The following is a 23015-nucleotide window of genomic DNA, read 5'->3' as shown; positions in this document are numbered from 1 at the left end:
CACATGGCTAACAGGCACATGAAAAAATGCTCCACATCACTCATCATCAGGGAAATACAAATCAAAACCACAAGGAGATACCACCTCACACCTATCAGAGTGGCTAACACGAACAACTCAGGCAATTGTAGATGTTGGCGAGGATGTGGAGAAAGGGGATCTCTTTTGCACTGCTGGTGGGAATGGAGACTGGTGCAGCCACTCTGGAAAACAGTATGGAGGTTTCCTCAAAAAGGTAAAAATAGAACTATCCTACAACCCAGCAATTGCACTACTAGGTATATATCCCAGGGATACAGGTGTGCTGTTTTGAAGGGACACATGCACCCCTGTGTTTATAGCAGCACTATCAACAGTAGCCAAAATATGGAAAGAGCCCAAATGTCCATTGATGGATGAATGGATAAAGAAGATGTGGTGTATATATACAATGGAGTATTACTCGGCAATCAAAAAGAATTAAATCTTGCCATTGGCAACTACGTGGATGGAACTGGAGGGTATTATGCTAAGTGAAATAAGTCAGAGGAAAACAAATATATGACTTCACTCATACGAGGACTTTAAGATACAAAACAGATGAACATAAGGGAAGGGAAGCAAAAATAATATAAAAACAGGGTGGGGGACAAAAACATAAGAGACTCTTAAATACAGAGAACAAACAGGGTTGCTGGAGGGGCTATGGGGGGGGTGAGCTAAATGGGCAAGGGACGTTAAGGAAGACACTTGTTGGGATGAGCATTGGGTGTTATACATAGAGGATGAATCACTGGAATCTACTCCTGAAAACATTATTGTACTATATGCTAACTAAGCTAACTAACTTGGATGTAAATTAAAAAAAAAAAAAAAAGAACTATCTGTACAAAAGCATGAGGTTATGAAGGTCTGGTATGAGACATGCATGGGACAAATGCAAGAGAAATGGAGGTAAATGGCCTTGGGTGCTAAGGAGTTATACTAATATCTTTTGAAGTCTGAATTTACTTGTTGGTGACTCAATGAAATGGATGCTCATAATGTTAGTAGAAATTTGAGTCATTATAGTCTTTTTAGAAAGTGGGGCACCTGGGTGGCTCATTTGGTTAAGCATCAAACTGACTGGTTTCAGGTCAGGTCTTGATCTCGTGGTTTGTGAGTTCGAGCCGTGCACCAGGCTCTGTGCTAACAGCATGGGGCCTGCTTGGGATTCTCTGTCTCTGCCCCTCCCCTGCTTGCACTCTATCAGTCTGTCTCAAAAATAAATAAACTTTAAAAAAGAAAGTAATTGGGCAATGTGTAAAATTTTTAAAATTAGAAATACACTTACTTTTGAAGTAAGGAAGGAAATAAGATTCTACATAAATACATTTTTTTTTAAATTTTTTTTTTTATAACGTTTATTTATTTTTGGGACAGAGAGAGACAGAGCATGAACGGGGGAGGGACAGAGAGAGAGGGAGACACAGAATCGGAAACAGGCTCCAGGCTCTGAGCCATCAGCCCAGAGCCCGACGCGGGGCTCAAACTCACGGACCGCAAGATCGTGACCTGGCTGAAGCCGGACGCTTAACCGACTGCGCCACCCAGGCGCCCCTACATAAATACATTTTAATGACTTAGAAAATGATGAAGTGTAGCAATATTTCTTTTTAAAAATTTTTTAAAATCTTTAGTTTTGAGAGAGAGAAGGGGAGAGGCAGAGAGAGGGAGACACAGAATCTGAAGCAGGCCCTAGGCTCTGAGCTGTCAGCAGGGAGCCCGATGCGGGCTCGAACTCACAGACTGTGAGATCATGACCTGAGACGAAGTAGGACACTTAACCGACAGAGCCACCCAGGCACCCTGCAATATTTCTCTAAATATATATTTAAGTGTATATTTAGAGGTGGAAACCATTGAGTTAGTCTGTGAGAGAGGAGAAGAAACTTCAGTACCCACAGGATCATGGTAAAAATGTTGTTTTGGCTCTAGACACAAGATCCATGGAGCTCAGTTAACCTGTGCCCTTGAGGTGTTTTCTGAAAACAGCAGGGTTTCCTTTTCCCCTTTCCCTCATAAATATGCATGATGTGTAGATCTGGTCCAATATAACCCCTCATTACTAGCTCAACTCCTAAGTCTACAATGTTGACAGTCCTAAATTATAATCATGCTATATCTGACCATTTCTCTAAATTTACTTCAGTGACTGTCAACATGATCTACATAATCTATCTTTGAGAGAGCTTGAGCAGGGGAGAGGCAGAGAGAGAGAGGGAGAGAGAAAATCCCAAGTAGGCTCTGCATTGTCAGCTCAGAGCCTGATGTGGGGCTGGAATCCACAAACTGTGAGACCATGACTTGAGCTGAAACCGAAAGTCGGACACTTAACTGACTGAGCCACCCAGGCATCCCTCTACCATTTTTAAGTAACATTGATTGTAACCATGTTCTGCTCATCTGGGAAAGTGTCTTTTCCTCTGTATCAAAAAAAATTGTCAAGAGACTAGGATATGTCATTTAAATCAAATGACTAGATAAATTGAAAAACATCATCTAGTAGAGCATACAACTGAATTTTCAGTTATGAAATATAGTAACAAAAATTCATTGTGATCGCCACCTAGTGGCTGAATTATGTACTTAATCTATGATGACAGATGCAAATTAGATCCCTGTAATTAACATGAAGGAACTTGAACTACTATAAAGTATTTGTCTTTAATGCCCTTAATTCCTTTTACTTTAAGCCTCTCTTAGCCCCCACCCATATCAGTCTCCTGTGGTCTGAACTTGCATTTCCACCTGCCTGTAGACCACTTCCCCTGGAAGGACCCCAGATCTCAAGCTAAGTGATCTGCAATAAAGCTTGGGTGTCTTGCTCCGGAACACATTCCCTGTTTTCTTTCTCTCTTCTGGAGGCCACAGGGACCCATGTCAGAATGTGAGAATCTTTCCTCATATCCAGTCTGTTATTGAGATGGGACTGTCCATTCAATGTTGCTTGTTAGACTTCCTACATTGCCTTCTTTCGGCCCTCCCGCAGCAGGCACCTCCTGCCTAACCTAACCTCATCCACAAAGGGTCCAAGTGTAAGTCTGATCACTTCACTTTCTCTTTTATTGGCATACGGTTTAGGTTCTTTGAACAGCGTATAGATCCTTCATAATCGTCACTCCCTCCTTCCTTTCTAACCTTGTCTGCTCAGTCTCCATACATAACCTTGCCCCCCTGCAATTATGGGTTTCCCCTGTGCAGCTGTTCATTTCGCACCTACTCCCTGCATAAAACCTTTGCCCATTGTGGAGGTGCCGGCTGGGTCTAACCTGTCAGCACTAGCCCCACAGGGTACCTCCTCTGCCTAGGCTAGGCACTGCTCCTCTATAATCTCTTCGCACACTGTGAATCCACGTCTGATCGCACAAGTTACTTGCTTCATGATAACCATTCACTTTTTATTTTTTAATCTGTGTATTTAACACAGAACTGAACGTCCTTGAAGACAGATGTGTCTTTCTACCTCTTTCTGTTTCTAGCAGCAGGCACAGCAGCACATCCTTGAAATGGGCTTGTGGCATGTTTCCCAAATAAAGGAATGCTTGATTTATTTCATAGCCTTGTTCTCAGTGAGTATTGGAAGAAATAGTTCTACAATTCATGATGCTCATGAGTGGGGTTTTTGTGAGTAACCAAAATGTCCCAGACTTCATGAGCTTCAGAAGCCACTCTCCCCTTTAATTCCCAGCTCACCAGAATCTGACCCTCTGTCCAATTTGCCTTGCTCAAAAAGTGTCATCTTTCTTTATTTCTCATCCCAAACAACTTCTGGAAGTTTGGGGGAGTGTCCCTTCCTGGTGGTGGTTGGTCTCGTCAGCATTGGCAGACCCCAGACCACTGCTTTGCCTCTATGCTGGTCACCTCTTACTCTTTCCGAAGCCAGCTTTCTGCTAGCTAAGCTGTTTTTTCCTGTACCATGACATCCCACAGGAGGTGTGTGTGTGTGTGTGTGTGTGTGTGTGTGTGTGTGTACAGAACTTAAGGCCTAAAAAAAAAAGCCACCAGCTAGAGTTGCTCTTCCAGTCTATAGTGCCAAGGCCATCCATAGAGTCCTGTTTTGGATGTTCCCAGCCTCTACCTAGCTTTTGATCTTTTTTTTTTTTTTTTTTTTTTTTTTATTATTTTTTATTTTTTTTATTTTTTTTTATGAAATTTATTGACAAATTGGTTTCCATACAACACCCAGTGCTCATCCCAAAAGGTGCCCTCCTTAATACCCATCACCCACCCTCTCCTCCCTCCCACCCCCCATCAACCCTCAGTTTGTTCTCAGTTTTTAAGTCTCTTATGCTTTGGCTCTCTCCCATTCTAACCTCTTTTTTTTTTTTCCTTCCCCTCCCCCATGGGTTCCTGTGAAGTTTCTCAGGATCCACATAAGAGTGAAACCATATGGTATCTGTCTTTCTCTGTATGGCTTATTTCACTTAGCATCACACTCTCCAGTTCCATCCACGTTGCTACAAAAGGCCATATTTCATTTTTTCTCATTGCCACGTAATATTCCATTGTGTATATAAACCACAATTTCTTTATCCATTCATCAGTTGATGGACATTTAGGCTCTTTCCATAATTTGGCTATTGTTGAGAGTGCTGACCTAGCTTTTGATCTAAAGGGAGTATTTTAATTAAGGGGGCATCTGCAGTCAGAATGCTTGAGTTTTAATTCTGACTCTGTCACATATTGACACCATTGATTCTTTAGGAAGTTACTTAACCTCCTTATGCCTCAATTTCTTCCTCTGTAAATTCAGGATCATAATAGTCCCTACCATAGAAGGGTGATGTCAAGTAGTTAGAACAGTGCCTGGAACATAATAAAGCTCAGTAAGTATTAACTATTCTCCCTCTTACAAAAATAGTAAACATAGTTTCCTCTAACAGGAGTTGCTTCCTAGGGTGCATGGTGTTCAGTACCTGGTTCTCTGGGCTCTCTGAGAGAGAGTATTCTCCACCTTAACCTGATCTTTCAAATCTTTTAATTCTGTAAGAGTGACCTTTTCAAAGAACAGCTACTAAGGGACTGTTTCCATTTTTCAGGAAATATCAGTCCCTGCCCTACACAGCTGTGTGGCATTGCTTTTTGATAACAAAAAGATACCAATTCCCCAGTCTGTAGACCCACAGTGCTCAATGCCTGGGTTACTTTGGGAAATAGGACACCATCAGTGGGGCTTCAACATCACAGCCCAAGCTTAACTATCTTCATCTTGTTCCCTTTAGCATACTTACTTAGACATGAGGTGAATCCTGCCTTCTAACACTGCTTGCTGTCTTTTGTACCAACATCTAGTAATTTTTGAGCACATGTATAAGAAAACACAGATACATGCATATATGCACATTATAAGCAGTAATTTAATAAATAGCAATTTTCAGAGACACTTAGTTTAACCTATGTTTAGATAAGATTTGTTTTTTGCCTTTGAGGAGAGTATCCACAAAACTATTTCTAACCATGGTGAAAACAAACTTCTATGCATCATAGTTTTGTAACGTTGTCTCCATCTTTTCCATTCTAGAATAGAATCTTTTCTTTCTTTACATTGGTTAAACAAAAGGGTCTTTAAATCATTGGCTTTCGAACATTCTTTTTTTTTTAATTTCTTTTCTTTCTTTTTAAAGTAATGTCTACACCCAATGTGGGGCTCAAACTCACAACCCCAAGATCAAGAGTCCTATGCTGTACTGACTGAATCATCCAAGTGCCCCCTCAAGCATTCTGGATGACAACCTACTATGACCCACAGTAAATATATATAAATATATATGTAAATATATAAATATATATATATAAATATATATACACACATGTATATGTATATATGTAACAATATTTATATAATATTTATTATATATATGCTATATATAACATTTCACCAAGCAGCACTCAGTTCAGTGAGTATACAGCATACAGGCAATACAGTTTGATTTTTTTCTTTTTTACTTTATTCTAATGTAGTAAATCTTATTTTAAAAATTACAATTGTGAATCATTAAATTGATTTTACAGCCCAGTAATGTATGTACAGATTGTAAAATGCTGTATTAAAACAATGTTTCTCAGTTGTTAAGAATTAATGAAATAGCTATACCTACATAAGAGAAAATATACCTTAAGGCAATAATTGTTAATAGAGTTTAAGAACATTTTATAACAGAAGTGTCAGTCCATCAAGAAGACATAACGATTGTATACATCTAAAAACAGAGCTCCAGAATATATGAAGCAAAAATTGACATAATTAAATGGCAAAATAGACAATTCAATAGATACCAGTTGGAGACTGCAGTACCCCACTTACAGTCATGGATAGAACAACTAAGCAGCAGATGAAAGAGGAACTGGATGCTGTAAACAATATTATAAAGCGAACTAAACATAGACATATATACAACTGTCTACCCAACAGCAATAGAATATACATTCTTCTCAAGTGCACATAGGACATTCTCTAGGATAGAGCTACTGATTAAGCCATAAGACAAATCCCAATAAATTTAAAACAACTGAAATCATATAGATTTCACAATGGACTGAAGTTAGTAATCAATAAAAATAGAAGGAAATTTGGGAAATCTGAGGAAATTGACACACCCTTAAATAACCAAGAGCAAAAAAAAAAAAAATCACAGGAGAAATAGGAAGATACTTTGAGATAAATGAAACCACAATATACCAAAGCTTATGGGATATAACTAAAACAGCTTAGAAATTTGTAGCTATCAACATCTACATTAAAAAGGAGGAGGGGCACCTAGGTGGCTCACTTGGTTAAGCGTTCAGCTTTGGCTCAGGTCATGATCTCATAATTCATGAGTTCCAGCCCTGCATCAGGCTCTGTGCTGACAGCTCAGAGCCTGGATCCTGCTTCAGATTCTGTGTCTCCCTCTGTCTCTGCCCCTCACCCACTCATACTTTATCTCTTTCTCTTTCAAAAATAAATAAACATTAGAAAACTTTTTTTTAAAAAAAGATCTCAAATCACCAACCCAACTTTCCACCTTAGAAAGAAGCCAAACCTTAAGTAGGAGGCAATAATAGAATTTAAAGTAGAGGTAAATAAAATAGTGAAAAAGAAAAGCAGTGGGCCACATGGACAAAACCAAAAGTTGGATCTTTGAAAATATCAACAAATAGAAATCTTAAGCCAGACTGACCAAGAAAAAACATAGATTCAAAATATTAAAATCAAGAATGAAAATGGAGACATTGCTAAAAAGCTTATAGAAATGTAAATGTATTGTAAAAGAATACTATGAACAATTGTATACCAACAAATTAGAAAACCTGAAGAAATAGATTCCTAGAAATATACGAACAACTGAAAGTGGCTCCAAGAAGAAATAGAAAACCTGAATGGAGCTATATAGCAAGTAAAGAGATTGAATTAGTCATTTAAAAATTTCTGATAGGGGCGCCTGGGTGGCTCTGTCAGTTAAGCAACAGACTCTTGATCACAGCTCAGGTCATGATCTTACTGTTCATGAGTTCAAGCCCCACATAGGGCTCTCTGCTGACAGTGTGGAGCCTGCTTGGGACACACACACACACACACTCTCTCTCTCTCTCTCTCTCTCTCTCAAAATAAATACTTAAAAAAAAAATTCGGACAAAGCCTAGGCCTGGACAGCTTCGTTAGTGAATTCTACCAAATGCTTAATGAAGATTTTAATACCAGTCCTTTACAAGACACAGAACAGTGAACACTTCCCAATTCATTCTGTGAGGCCAGTATTGCCCTATTAGCAAAATCAGAAGAAGACTATAGAAAACCATAGACTAATATTCCTTATAAATATAGATGTAAAAATGCTCCACAAAATACTAACAATATAGTAACCAAATCTAACAATATGTAGTAGGGATTATTACCATGACCAAGTGCAGTTTATCCCAAATATGAGATAAAGTTGGTTTGTCATATGAAAATCAGCCCATTATGTACCATATTAATGGAATATTACTACAAAAATCATATGATCATATCGGTAGATAGAGAAAAAGCATTTGACAAAATGAAACATCCCGCATGATAAAAAACACTCAACAAACTAGGGATAGGAGGGAACTTCCTCAACCTAATAAAAGTCATCTATGAAAAACCCACAGCTTAACATCATGCTTAATAGCAAAAGCTGAAAATGTTTCTCCTAAGGTCAAGAGCAAGACGATATCTCTTCATGCCACTTCTATTCAACATTGTATGGAGGTTTTAGCTAGGACAGTTTGGCAAGGAAAAGTAATAAAAGTCATGCACATTGGAAAGGAAGAAGCAAACCTATTTCTGTTTGCAGATGACATGATCTTATATATAGAAAATCATAAGGAATGCACACACACACGTACACACGCACACACAATTAGCACTAATAAATGAGTTCAGCAGTAGGAGTATTAACCAGTGAATTTCCACTTTGGAAAACAGGGTGGCCGTTTCTTCTAAAAGTTAAGGCTAGTTTCTCGCTCCTAGGTATATACTCAAGAATTGAAAACTTAGGTTCACACCAAAACTTGTACACTAATTTCACAGCAGCGTTATTTACAAAAGCCAAAAAGTAGAAATGACCCAAATGTCCATTGGCTAATTAATGGATACATAAAATGTGCTATGTCCATGCAATGGAATATTACTCGGCGATAAAAGGAATCAAGTACTAGTACATGCTACAACATGGTCACTTGAACCTTGAAAACATTATGCGAAGTGAAGGAGACCTGACACACAGGCTATATGTTACATTATTTCATTTATATGACATGTCCAGATTAGGCAAATCTGTAGTGACAGTGGTTTCCGCAGGCTGGGACACAAGATAGGGAATGACTGCTAATGGGTATAGATTTTCTTTGTGGGGTGATGAAACTGTTCTGGAATGATAGAGCCATCATTAAAAGCACCCCTTTGAGTTACTATGTCAGTGACCTTAATAACATCAGTGTACCGTGCCAGTTATGTGCTAGGTCTTGGGCTAAGCCCACTATAACCTAATGAAGTAGGTATATTATTGATGTCTCCAAAGGAGGAACGTAATACAGAGAGAGGCCAACACGTTACTTGGTGTTTCAGATCTTTTTTCTGTACCTTTTTGTAGCATAATTGTCTTCTAAGGTTTAAGAGGATTAAATGAGGTAATATGTGAAGCCCCTGAGTACATTGTTGGTACATGGTACACATTCAGAAAATGGATCATGTTTTATTCTTAAGTGGATGTTGTGGGATACCTGTCTTTGTTATGGAAAAGTCATTCTAACTTCTGCTGTGTTATAGTGTTAATAGTATATAACACTTCCATTTGTTTTTGGATACAGGACCCCCTGGACCGGCTGTCCCTGCACCTGCAGGCTACGCAGGAGGCTTGCCTATGGGATACAACAGCCCACAGCAGCCCGGTACCTTCTTCTCGTACCAGCCAGCTGGTGGTGCCCATCCTATCCAGTACCAGCCTGGCAAATACCATATGTCAAATCAGCCTGTTTCAGTAACATGGATGCCAGGGCCTCCTCCTATACCAAACTGTCCTCCTGGTCTGGAATACTTAACCCAGGTAGTCCTCACAAATCCAAATGATCTTCTTATGAAGTATGACCGGGGATCCGACAAGAAGAGATACAAAGCTAGATAGAGTAGATGAAAGTGACAGGTCAGTGATGACAGAGGTCCAGTTTGTGAGACCATGGGAGTTGTGGTACTCATTTTAGAAATATGAAGGGGAAATGAGGAATACAGGAATGTATTTGGTGGGATCGGCACGGTTTTCTGAAGGATGTATGTTGAATTTTAAGATTTGCAAGGTGTCCTGTTGAAGGCGGTTTCAAAAACAGGACTAGAGGAAAAACTATCAAAGATGCCAATTCTCATTTGCATAGAAGTGAAGAGTTAACACCAGGAAAAACAACATCAGAGAGAAGTGAGTGAATCAGAGACCGTGAGTGAATCACTGGGGGTCTCTGCCCATCCTTTTTTCTCATTACCCATGATTTTCATTAGCCACTCCCTGCCACCCTCCAAACATAAAATGTAAATCAAAAGAGGAGACCTACCAAGGGTTTTGCTTCAGGCCAAGTTCCAGAGGATCTCTTCTCACAACACAGTGAATTCTTATTTTCCACCTCTATGCACATTCTGGAGGCACCAGGGTATCCAGATCAGAAACTGGGGCAGTACGTCAAATCAGTGTTCCAAATGGTGTTTTTAAAACCACATGTCAGAAACTCAAAAATATTGCTTAATGAAAATAAGATAAAGCTAGTATTGGAAATAACTTAGAACCTATTGAATCATGTTTGATTTTAGAAAAAGGAAGGGCGCCTGGCCGCTCAGTCTGTTAAGCATCTGACTCTTGATCTCAGCTCAGGTCATGGTCTCCTGGTACATGGGTTCGAGCCCCACATCAGGTTCTGCACTGACAATGCGGAACCTGCTTGGGATTCTCTCTCTCTCTGTCTCTCTCTGCCCTTCCCTCACTTGTGCACTCTCTCTCTGTCTCTCTCTCAAAAATAAGTAAATACACTTAAAAAAAAAAGACATATCATATAACTTCACTCATATGTGGAATTTAAGGTACAAAAAAGATGAACATAAGGGAAGGGAAGCAAAAATAATACATAAAGAGGGAGGGGAACAAAACAGAAGAGACTCTTAAACACAGAGAACAAACAGGGTTGCTGGAGGGGCTGTGGGTGGGAAGATGCGCTAAATGGGGAGGGGGCATTAAGGAAGACACTTGCTGGGATGAGAATTGGGTGTTATATGTAGGGGATGAATCCCTGGAATCTACTCCTGAAATCATTAATACACTATGTGCTAACTAATTTGGATGTAAATTAAAAATAAATAAGTAAATAAAGACATTTTGAAATACATTATAAACAAGGGACTTGCCAGTTCAACACATGTCTCCCCACGTAACCAACATTCCTTCGAGTTGATGTGTTTCTCTTTTCCATTTTATATATTGACAGGGACCTTCTGAATCCTGTGCATTGAGAACCATAGGTATACAGTGTTATAGTGTTGATATTTCAAAGTCAAAACAGTTGGATCACAAAAACTGAGATTTCACATGAGCCAAAAATTTTATTCAGTTTTTGTTTTGGCAAAATATTGACAAACTGCAGCACCAGTCATTCAAGTACAGTGGTAGAGTAAAGCCCTACATTATTTCAGAAGCTTAAAAAATGCTTTATAGTTAATCACGTTTTAAAAGTTCCTTTTTTATACTAGATGATAAGTATAGAAATTGTCCTTAGAAATCCAAGATCTGCAGTCATTTCTCTTTTCTAAATGTATAACTTTAATTTTGTTCATCTAAATATTAAAAAATAGTTTCTTAATTTCCTCTATTCTGACAGAAGTTAACACATTTTATGAATTCTGTTTCTTTGTTCAGGTTTGTTTTGAATAAAAAAAAATAAGTGAGAAAGGAAACAAAACAGGTTTAGAGACAGACCAACCTGGTTTTAAATTCTAGCTGTTGTTCCTCCTCACTCTGCAGCCTTCAATAACTTCTATAACCTGTTGGTGCTTGAATTCCATCATCAATAAAATAGTACTAGCAATACATACCTTATTGGGTTGTTAGGAGAATTTTTAAGAAGGAAAGCTTTATACTGTGCTTATTATTTTTGGCACACAGGGTCCATCCAACAGGTGGTAGCTGTGTGGATGTTATTAGTGGAAACACTTTGTATGCAAACAGCCCTTCATTGCTTTATCATTTTCCTTATCCTATCCTTTTTGCAGTCTCCTCTGCAGATTCCATGAATCATTATCGGGACTCTCAATACTCTGGAGCATCCAAAGTAGCAGGATTATATTCTTTCTAGAGGGTGGCGTGGCCAGTGACTCCACCAATTTGTTAGAGAACTGCTCCTTAACAGCCATAGTGTCTTCTGGACAAACTTCTTTTATATTAACAGGCATTATTTCTTTAGAATATTGTACTCAGCAGTGGATGCTTTTTATCAACAGTATTTTGACTTTTAATTCTGGATTTTTAAAGGAACTATAAACCATCTTAGTGACCACTTTTGGTGTTTTATAAGATGTGTTTACACCCCCTCACCGGATTGTGTTTTTATATCAGAAAAATTTTTTTAATGAAGGAAGGGTTGTATCCTCTCCATACCCTCTGTAATCAGTTAAACACCACAAAACATTTATGTCTGGTTATTTTTAACTTTATTACCACATTCATGTATTCTTTTATTAGCCATTGTATTCAATGAATATTCAGTGAAATATGACATTTCAGGTGATATTCTGGTCTCAGGGTTAGGAATGATCTATATATCTAAAATTATATAGAGGGGGGGTCTGGGTGGCTCAGTCAAGTGTCCCAACTTTGGCTCAGGTCATGATCTCACAGTGAGTTCAAGCCCTGCATTGGGCTCTGCATTGAAAATGCTTCGGATCCTCTGTCTCCCTCTCTCTTCCCCTCCCCAGCTCGCTCATGCACACACACACATGCTCGCTCGCTCTCTCTCTCTCTCTCTCTCTCTCTCAAATATAAGTAAACATTAAAAAATTAAAAATAAAATTATATAGATGTGATTACTCTGTCCTCAAGTTTCTTCTTTTCTGCTAGAATATTCTCAACTCTATTAGGTAATGAGCCCAACAAACTGTCTGACTTCAGGGTGATTCCTAAGTGACATTAAGGTAGAAGTTTAGTTGTTTTCCCAGCTCCCTTTTCAAGAGATCCCATCCCAGAACGTTTCCTCCCCTTTGCCCTAATCCTAATCACATGCTTCCAGCCCTTGTGGACCCTCTCCTTTAATTAAAGCATGCACCTAGTGAAGACCCTGGCATTAGTAGCTCAAATGATTGGAAGTCAGTGTGTGAACATCTTCCAGAGGTACCTGTGAAAATAAGATAAAACTAGATACTCCTGTGTGAGGTCCCTGGCTGAGTTGCTCTCTGTAAGCCGCTGAGAAAATAGCCTACTGTGTGGTTGGTCCACGTTAAACTGTCTTGAACTTCCCCAGCAACTCCAGTCTGTGAGTGACGTGTCGATAAGACCAGTGAGTTGGGACTGAGCTAGAAACAATCTACGTCCACACAGCTTCTTCTGGATGCTGTGACTGCAGCAGGAAAATGATTTTCTGATATACCAGGCAACTGTTTGTCTTTTAACAGAACTGGAGAACACTGGTTTTCCTGTGTTCCTCTGCGGAACAGGTGCAGACAGGCTACTTTCACTAATTTTTTTTTTATTCCATTCAATGCTGAAAAGATATTTTGGTATCAGTTGATAACCTTTTCATACCCATCTCATCAGTTCCTTTTCTAACATTGATTTAATTCTGTGATTATTTTTTCCTAATTGCTTTGTTCTATCCCAACAGCTGGACACCATTCACGTCCTTCAGCATTTTGAGCCTCTGGAAAGTATGTATAATTTTGTTAGTGTTCAGCAGGTGGAAATTTGAATCAGGTGGAAATTTGCATTACCCAATATCTTGTTCTTTATTTATATTGGTCATTTCTTAGTGGTTCGAAGTGAAAAGACTGTCTTCTTTTACCCTTTCAAAAAAGTAAGAAAGGGGATTATTTTGTATAATTTTATCTATTTATACATGATACATACATTCGTAGACTTGAAAAAGACTTACACTTTATCTGGTCAACCCTCATACCATATTCTACGTATTCATCTTTAATGGAAGAGGAAAAGAAGGAGCCAGGACACTAAATGAGTTCGCCAGAGGCACCACAGTCAGCTAATGAGTGGTAGCGCTGGACATAGAATCTAAATCTGCGAAGTTCTAGTCCAGTGCCCTTGCTTTGGAAGAAAAAGGAATCACAGTCAACATAATGCCTGGTCTCAGTTCATCCTCACTTGATTATTAACCTTAACTTTATCCCCAGTTCCACACATTCATTTGACCACCACATACAGTCTCTGACTTTCTTTATTGCAATTGGTAATGACCCTGGTCATCTCAGTATATTTCATGAGCAGATTCATTTATGGTAAAAAGTATACTTTTATTTAAATGCCTTTTTAATGAAAGCTTTCTGAATTCAGATATACCAGGAGTATAGTTTCAGTCTTTGCTTTTATGTGGAAAAAATTTTTAAATCGTTTTATACCGACCTTCATTTAAAATTTTCAAAATTACTGAATACTTTTTGGGCAAGTGAATTATTTGGTGTCCTAATCAATTGAATATAGTTCACTTCAAAATTTTAAAAAGCTATTTTGCTTTAAGCACCTAAGGAATACTACAAAAGGACTTCTTGAGGCCCATTTTAACTGCTTCTAATTTAAAGTGGCTTTCTCATTCTATTTTTTAGTGATCACATCTTTTGAAACTAATAATGGATATGATATTAAAAACAACCTGGACCAGATGGTTTACATCGTAAATGAAGACACAGACGACTTTACCAGAAATGCTTATCGGACACTAAGGCCCTTCGTCCTCCGGGTCACTGACTGTATGGGCCGAGAAATCATGACCATGCAGAGGCCTTTCAGATGCACCTGCTGTTGCTTCTGTTGTCCCTCCACCAGGCAAGAGGTCAGAGAACACAAGTCTAATTCCTCGTCTCTTCCTGATCCAACTCTTGACAGCATCGCTGTGCTCCTTCCAGAATGACACATGAGGGGGTTTTTCACTGGCTCTGCTGGTCAGACTGAAAGAAGAGAGCCGAGGGGGTGAAGGGGGATGGGGAGGAGGGCCGCCAAATTGTCTCACCTGAGGAAAATCACAGAGGGTTTTTTTCTTGTGGGTTCTTGTCTTCTGGTGCTAGTTGGGGCTCAGGCTCAAATCAGGATTATTTGGTGACCACAGTTCTGTCGGTTGTGTCTACTGAGTTAGAAATGTATCTGTTACCTAGAACAGAAGTCACACACATTTGTCTGAATGCACCTACCTATCCCCAGATAAGTTGTCCCTAGACATAATTGTATACTTTCAGAATTGGAAGAGACTTAAAAACTTCTTTTTTTAATGTTTATTTTTGAGAGAGAGAGAGACTGAGTATGAGCAGGGGTGGGCTGAGAGAAAGGGAGACACAGAATCCAAAGCAGGCTCCAGGCTCTGAGCTGTCAGCACAGAGCCCGATGAGAGGCTCAAACTCAACGAACCATGAGAACATGACCTGAGCTGAAGACTGACGCTTAACCGACTGAACCACCCAGGCGCCCCTAGAACTGGAAGAGACTTTAGATAACTGTACACTGTCCATCCCAATCCACACCTTGCCACAGGTAAAGAAAGGGTGGCTCAGAAAATTAAGCACCTGATGAACGTGTTACACTCCACCAAGTACTGGAACTGGAAAGTAGATGTTCTGAGTTAACAGCTGGGTTCCTCTTCTACAACCTGTGAGGCTCTAGGAAGGTTGTTTGCTGCAGGGAAAAGAAGCAGCTTTAGACAGAGGTCAACCAGAATTTTGAATTCTAGATACGCCTTCTATTTATGTTGGTATAATTTATTTAACTTCTTTGGGCCTCAGTACTTCTGTACATAACTATGCATAATATCCCATGGGATTATTGGGATATATAAAGACAGATTATGTTCAGTACCAGCACTTCCTGAATGTTAGTTTATTTACAAGCCTTTCTGTGTTTTGATGTCCTATAACATGGAGATAATAATGGTACCATCATGTAGAATTGCTTTGAGGATTAAATAGTAAATGAATGTTAACTGTCGTTACAGTACCTGGCAGGTAGTACAGCGCTCAGAGAATGTTAGTTGTTGTTCCCAGGTATCTTCTCTCTCACTACTGTGTTTGTAATAACAGCCTTAAATTTTTTTTTTAACATTTATTTATTTTTGAGACAGAGAGAGAGCATGAACAGGGGAGGCTCAGAGAGAGGGAGACACAGAATCTGAAACAGGCTCCAGGCTCTTAGCTGTCAGCACAGAGCCCAACGCGGGGCTCGAATTCACGCGGGGACTGCGAGATCATGACCTGAGCCGAAGTCGGCCGCTTAACCGACTGAGCCACCCAGGCACCCTATAATAACAGCCTTAAATTTGAGATGAATCTTCACCTTTAATCCTCAGTCCTTTTGATGATACAAGGAATTCTTTGTATTCATGAGTTGGTTTTTTTCTTCTCAAATGATTTTTTTTTAAGTAATTTACCTATTTACAGTTTTTTTCCCTCTTAGTCTTAAACTTATATGAGATCTTAATCCTAGGAAGTTATCAAATTTATATGCTTATGTATATGTTTGAATGTATATATGCGAACAATAATTTTTTTTAAAATAATGCCTTGATTTGGCAGTTTGTGAAGCTATGTAGTCCTGCCCTTGAGACCCAGTGGACTCAAAACTGTTAGAAAAGTATAAATGACACCAGAAGAGCCATCAACTCTGAGCTTTTACTAAATAATTTAATTTTATGGCTCATGTTATTATTAAATATGAAGATCTTAGTTCTTCACAAAGGAATATTATAAAGATGATTAGTTAAAACAGGGTACTGGACAATTTTAAAACTTGTAAAAATGGCTTTATATATTCATACACACATCCTTTGTTTCCACAGTATACAGTTTACAGAATGCCTCTTTTCTCTCTTTTCTATTACAATTGTCATGTCTGGGATTTAAGTCTAGGAAGTTACCTTGTTACTTTGTCATGGACCGTGCCAGAAGACGTGAGGCACCTAGAGCAGAGACAGAGAACCTTATTACAGCACAGGAAGCAGTACCAGCGTCAGGAGCCGGATGTTGGTATAGACCCCTTGCCCCTAAGTTCTCTGGGGTTAACTCAGAGGAGCGGGCGGGTGTGCATACAGCTGAGAAACACTGAGCTTGGAGAAACAATCATTGTATAACAAGCAGTAAGTCTGTCCCAAAGGGAAATGTGTCTTCACCTCTCAAGGCCTTTCACTGACATAACACCCCTAAGAAATAGCCTGGGGTACAATGGAGGAGTCTGTACCATTAACATTTTTTTCCAGTCCTTGCATGAGGGAAGAACGTACGGTGTATGTGCTTACGGGTATATATGTAGCCTCCTTCCCTCTGTCACTGCTTCTTTGCAGCTGGAGGTGCAGTGTCCTCCTGGTGTCACCATTGGCTTTGTTGCAGAACACTGGAACCTGTGCAGGGCAGTTTACAGCATCCAGAATGAGAAGAAAGAAAATGTGATGCGAGTACGTGGGCCATGTTCAACCTATGGCTGTGGTTCAGATTCTGTTTTTGAGGTAAATGTAAAAATAACATTTTTAGTATTTTTTCAACATTTACAGACAGACCTTAGAATTGTTTGGTTTTAGATTATTTTTTCACATGAATGAATAAAGTAGAAGGAGGAAAGAGTTATCGGTTGACATCAAATCATTTGCAAATTATTGTTGGTGGATTGCTTAATGTTTCCCAAAATGTGAGCTACTTTGTTTATGATTTCAGTGTTTGATGAAGATGAGAAGGACCCATGTAAAACACTAAACCTGAAAGAAAATAGCCCAATAGATTCCGTTTATTTTGTTCTTGGTTGTATTTAATTAACCATTTTTACCAAAGATTTGCAGGATTGGGATACAGGTCCTGAGCAATGGAAGTGCCCAACAGATCACAAAACATATGGATCACCCCGAGATTGTGCAAATCGTCTATCTGCATGGTGGAAGTCTGCCTGTGTCCTCAAGAGACAGGATAACACTGATAACATAGATAAAACTCATAATAGATTATAGCATTTTCTCAGAAAAATGAAAAATCCTCCTGTTTTGCCTTTATTTCACTGACTACAAAATGATTGCTGGTTATCCTATGAATTTGACAAAGGAGATTCTTAGAAATATTTCCTGAGCTTCTTAGAAGATGTCTTGCAATTCAGCAAGGCTCTTTATCTAAAGTTGCTCATTCAAGTATTTTCTATGACACCCAATAAACCTTTTTAGTTCTCCAGGCATTGCTTATTTGTTAAAAGACCACTGTAGAGAAATAGAAAATGTAGCCACATTTCAGGGGCAGAGTATACAGGATCATTCTGATCGCCAAAAGTTAGCAAGTGCCTGAGTCCCCCTTTGAGAAGCCAAAGCTCTTCGGAATTCTGACATACAACAGGGTGGATTTGACCCACAAAAACTTGACTGATTATATGAAGTTTGTGAAGTATGTAGAATTATGCTTCCTTACTTTTGTTCATGTGTTTCTCTAGACTGTAGAGACTCCCTCCCAATCCCCAATTCCCACCCTTTACTATATGAAGAAGAATTTCAAAATCAATTCAAATCATACCTCCCTCAAATCATACCTCATTTGCTCTTGAAAACAAGAGCATTGAAAACAAGAGCATTGAAAACAAGAGATATGCCCCAGTTCTGGTTTTTGGGTTTTTTGTTTGATTTAATTCAAGTCAGTTAACATACAGTGTAGGCTTGGTTTCAGGAGTAGAACCCAGTGAGTTCTCTCTTACATATGATGTTCAGTGCTCATCCCAAAAAGTACGCTCCTTAATGCCTATCACCCATTTAATCCATCCCTGACCCACCTCCCCTCCAGCAACCCTCAGTTCTCTGTCTTTAAAAGTTTCTTATGGTTTGCCTCCTTCTCTGTTTTTACCTTACTTTTCCTTCCCTTCCCCTATATTCATCTGTTGAGTTTCTCAAATTCTACATATGAGTGAAATCATATGATATCTGTTTTTCTCTGACTTGTTTTACTTAGCATAATACCATCTAGTTCCATCCATGTTGTTGCAAATGGCAAGATTTCATTCTTTTTCGTTGCTGAGTAGTATTCCATTGTGTGTGTGTGTGTGTGTGTGTGTGTGTGTGTGTGTGTGTGTGTACCACATCTTTATCCATTCATCAGTTGATGGACAGGTGGGCTCCCTGGCTAACCTGGCTATTGTTGATCCCAGCTCAGTTATTAACCAGTTGCAAGGCACCTAACCCATCTTGGCCATAATTCCCTATTTGAAATTATGTTATTACTGTTATTAATTTCCTGTACTGTATTTATGCTTATCTCAGTGTAAAGTGCTTCTAAGTAGAAGAATGAAATGTATAGTACTTTTTAATCATCATTAAGTCACATGCTTCTCTTTCTAGGTCAAATCCCTTGATGGTGTATCCAACATCGGCAGTATTATTAGGAAGTGGAACGGTCTGTTATCAGCAATGGGCGATGCTGACCAGTTTGAAATTCACTTCCCGTTAGATATGGATGTGAAGATGAAAGCCATGATTTTTGGAGCCTGCTTCCTCATTGTAAGTCTTTTACTTTTGACTTGTCTTGAGTGAGTTATTCTTTCCAATGAGATGCAGTGTAGTATAATAGAAAGGCAATAACATTTGAAACTAGGCCAGTGTCTGTCTCTACCACTTACTAGTGACATGTTTTGCAAAGTGTCGAACACTTCCTGGCCTCATTCTTTTTATCTGTAAAATGGAGATAGAAATACTTAGATTTTTTCAGGGTGATGAACATTAGCTATCATCTGAGTACAGGGGCCAGAAGAGTGCTTGGAGAATATTAGACATTCAGTGGGTGTGATTGTCATCACAGCATGTTATTTGTCTTTCTCATTACTTAAAGATGCCTGTCCTTTGACTTCTTGAGAAAATAAAATAACTCTAGAGCTGATTTCCTTTCCCTCCACCTTATTGCCTCTCTGTCATTGTACTCCTTGGTGTTGTATCTTCCTTAGATTTAGTAGGCACAGTTCCCTTGCTGTATTACTGGCTGATTAATGGCTAATATTCATAAGTAAAGCATAGAAATGAAATGGAAAATATTTACCTTAAAAATGTAGTTAATGTACTGCAATTGGTATATTTAACATTTAATTTTGATTGTCAAGTTTTTCGTCTTTTTAACAATGAAAATTTAGTTAACTGGTACACCCAAATGGAAAGGTTGTTGGCTACCAATAGTTCCAAGTTTTTAATTGCTGCTCTTCATATTAGGTCCTCTTCATAAAGATTTCATTAGATTTATTTATTCTTAACTAGAAAGAGGATCGCCTGATAAATTTTAAAGGATAATATTTTATGCATTGCATCTAATTATGTATCCATCTGTATACATACAGTTGTCTCTTTTTTTCTAATATATATATGTATATATTACATGTGTATATATATATATATATATATATATGTATATTTTTTTTCTAATTTCAGGACTTCATGTATTTTGAAAGATCACCACGACGTTCATCAAGATAGATGGACACAGCAAATCAACAATTATGGTTAATTAAAAAAAATTAGAGAAGTTGGATTGGGCTTATAATCCCCTGAATTATTTGCAAATATATGTATCTGCTTTTGCAGATTATTTTTACTGGGTATTAGCTCTGACAGGTAGGCTGAGTGTAAGGGCAAGAACACGTGTTTTAATTGAACCATGTGTTTTAATTGATTGTCTCTCTGTCTACATGGTAGACTAGGAGTTCACCTTGAAAAAGCTATAACTCATTAACCAAGTAAACATAATACAATGAGCTTGAAAACACTTTACTTACGCTGAGATAAGGGAAAATGAATCCCAGGGCTCTCACATTAATGGGTCATGAAATGGCAAGCTTTTTAGAGCAGTCTTTGAGATAGAATAAAACAGCTTTTATCCCCAACCCTCTCCAACCTGTCCTCTCCATCAACTTGTCCTGTTACTGAAGATAAATTTGATTCTAAGTGAAAAGAATAATAATACTCTTGACCTTTAAAACAAAAAGGAAGGTAGGCAGAAATACTGTGTGTTATTGTACAAGGAAAAATTTACTTGTGCATATGTCTCAAACCTTGTTCTGAAAGTTTATAAGTTTCAATGGAAAATTTGATTTTATTACCAAACAAAACATTTTTTTAAAAATCATAAGGTTCTATTTTCCATACCTATTCCCTCATTCACTAGCGTGGACTATCAGGACCTGCCTGGACATGGAGTCAGGGTCATCCTATCAGGAAAAGAGGTGACAAGGGCCACAGCTTGTCTAGATCTCTGAGCAACTCAGAGACATCAGTGTCCTTATGAGGAGCTTGCGTTTAATCTATTTAATCTCTCTTGGCCACAGATGCCTTACATATGAAATATTTTGGCCAAATCTCAAAGATTGCCTATTGAACTTACGTATCTCATGGGGTGTGACACAGAGGAGATAGTTTTTATTTTTCTTTCTTTCAAGATCACTGATAATCACCATGTTTTTCTAACTGCAGGAATTGAAGTTGGGTTTCTAAATTTTGAAATGTGGCATTCTGTGTAGCACTTTGTAAAAGCAAAACTACGAATTTTGACGTTTTTAAATATTTCTTAGCTGCTTTTTATTTAGATGATAGATAAATCTGCCTGTGCAAAGAAGATAATAAAACTTCTCTGTGAACTATAGCTTAACAGTAAAATACTGTAGGATCGACATAGTTACAGTATAAGCGTACTTGTTATTAGCTAGTTAAGAGCACAGTGTATTGGTGAATAGTTGCTGATGAATCAGCCTGTGTCTTTTGTACTCTACCTTCCTATCTGGACATGGACTGTGTTTTTTTCAACACAGCCAGTATGTAGAATGAAATGTATTCTTCTCCTTGTTAAATAAAGCAACTCTAAGTGTTCTCTGATGGGATTACTTGGAGATGACGGCCTTTGCCCACAATTCCTGTTGAAGTCAAAGAAAGGTGCTTCATTTTACAATTATATTTATCTTTTCATGGCAAAGTTGTTTTATTCAGTTTCTTGTAATTTCTATATTTAGGTGCTACTGCTAGTTTTTTTTTTAAGTGTTAAACTGCTGCTTTTCTAAAAAGTATAATTACCTTATATTTGAAAATACGATTGCAGTCTTAGACATATATATTATTTCTTATAATAATATCTGACATTTTATGTAGGAAATGAGACAATAATATTGAGAAAGTTTATCTGTACAAACTTCATTTTTACTTGCCCGCATCCCTACATCCCAAGACCTGCTGCATAATGCTAAGAAAAGATTATTTAACATATGACATTTTAAGTTTCTGTTCAAAGTTTTCATGGCATTAAGTTGTCTCTTACAGTTGTTATCCCTCTGTCTTTAAAAGTAATACCATGTGTCTTATTTTTTTATACTATGGTTCATATTATAGTTTCTATATTTCTTAATGGTATTTCATTGTGTAAAATTGATCAGAGTCACTAAAAAAAAGCTACTCTCTTTGTATTTTAATGCTTCATCATACTGTTTTTGGCTTTTAAATAAATATAATATGGTTTATAGTGAAATACTGTTTTATTTTTTGACTTGTGATTGAGTCTTTGCTATAGACTGAATGCTTGTATTTCCCCCCAGATTTATGAATTACCCCAGTGTGATGGTGTTTGGAGATGGAGACTTTAGGAGGTGATAGGACATGCTGGTGGAGCCCTCATGAATGGGATTAGTGTCCTTGTAATCTGTCAGTACCTTGATCTTGGGTTTCCCAGCTTCCAGAATGTGAAAGATAAATATTTGTTTTGTAAGCCACCTGGTCTCCAGTACTGTACAGTTGCCCAAATGGATTATGACGGAAATTGGTACTGAGAAGTGAGCATGCTGCTATAACACACAAATGTGGAAGCAGCATTGGAACTGGGTAATAGGCAGAAGCTGGATTTTGAGATGCATTCTAGAAAAAGCCTAGATATTTTAACAGAACTTTAAAGGCGATGCTGATGGGAGATTGGAAAGAAAAGATAGATATAGAGAAAGCCTCAGTATTCTTAGAGAATAGCTAACTAATCCTGAACAGAATGTTGGTAGAAACATGAATTGGTAAAGAGCATTCTGATGAGGTCTCAGATGGAAATGAGGAACATGTTGTTGGAAACTTGAGGAGAGGCCCTGTTTATTACAAAGGGGCAAAGAACTTGGCAGAATTGTGTTCATGTTCTAGTGTTTTGTGGAACATAGAACTTGCAAGTGATAAAACTAGAGGTTTAGCTGAAGAGAGTTCTAAGCAGAGTGTTAAAGGTGCAGTTAGGGTCCCCCTGACTTCTTACAGTCAAATGCGAGCAGAGAGAAGTGACCTAAAAGCAGAATTGTTAAAAG

At 38.3% G+C, this 23015-nt stretch overlaps 1 protein-coding gene across 5 annotated transcripts in view; it reads left to right on the top strand.

The window, feature by feature from the left end:
• Positions 1–22210, top strand: part of PLSCR4 (phospholipid scramblase 4) — a 102800-nt gene extending 80590 nt beyond the window's left edge. For 4 of the 5 annotated variants that reach the window (XM_047875774.1, XM_047875775.1, XM_047875776.1 and 1 more), the window contains 6 exons: positions 9334–9569; positions 13372–13414; positions 14324–14550; positions 17041–17202; positions 19057–19215; positions 20131–22210. In XM_047875774.1, the coding sequence (XP_047731730.1) occupies positions 9334–9569; positions 13372–13414; positions 14324–14550; positions 17041–17202; positions 19057–19215; positions 20131–20175 (872 nt within the window). In that variant the 3' untranslated portion in view covers positions 20176–22210. Of the gene's footprint in view, positions 1–5645; positions 5770–9333; positions 9570–13371; positions 13415–14323; positions 14551–17040; positions 17203–19056; positions 19216–20130 lie in introns of all 5 variants that reach the window. The other variant, XM_047875778.1, reaches the window with a different exon arrangement.
• Positions 22211–23015: the final 805 nt, after the last annotated feature.

Source organism: Prionailurus viverrinus, chromosome C2 (genome assembly GCF_022837055.1).
Source record: "Prionailurus viverrinus isolate Anna chromosome C2, UM_Priviv_1.0, whole genome shotgun sequence".
NCBI classification, from domain to species: Eukaryota; Metazoa; Chordata; class Mammalia; order Carnivora; family Felidae; genus Prionailurus; species Prionailurus viverrinus.
The sequence above is the reverse complement of the archived record's forward strand: the minus strand, read 5'-3'. Positions and strand labels throughout refer to the sequence as shown.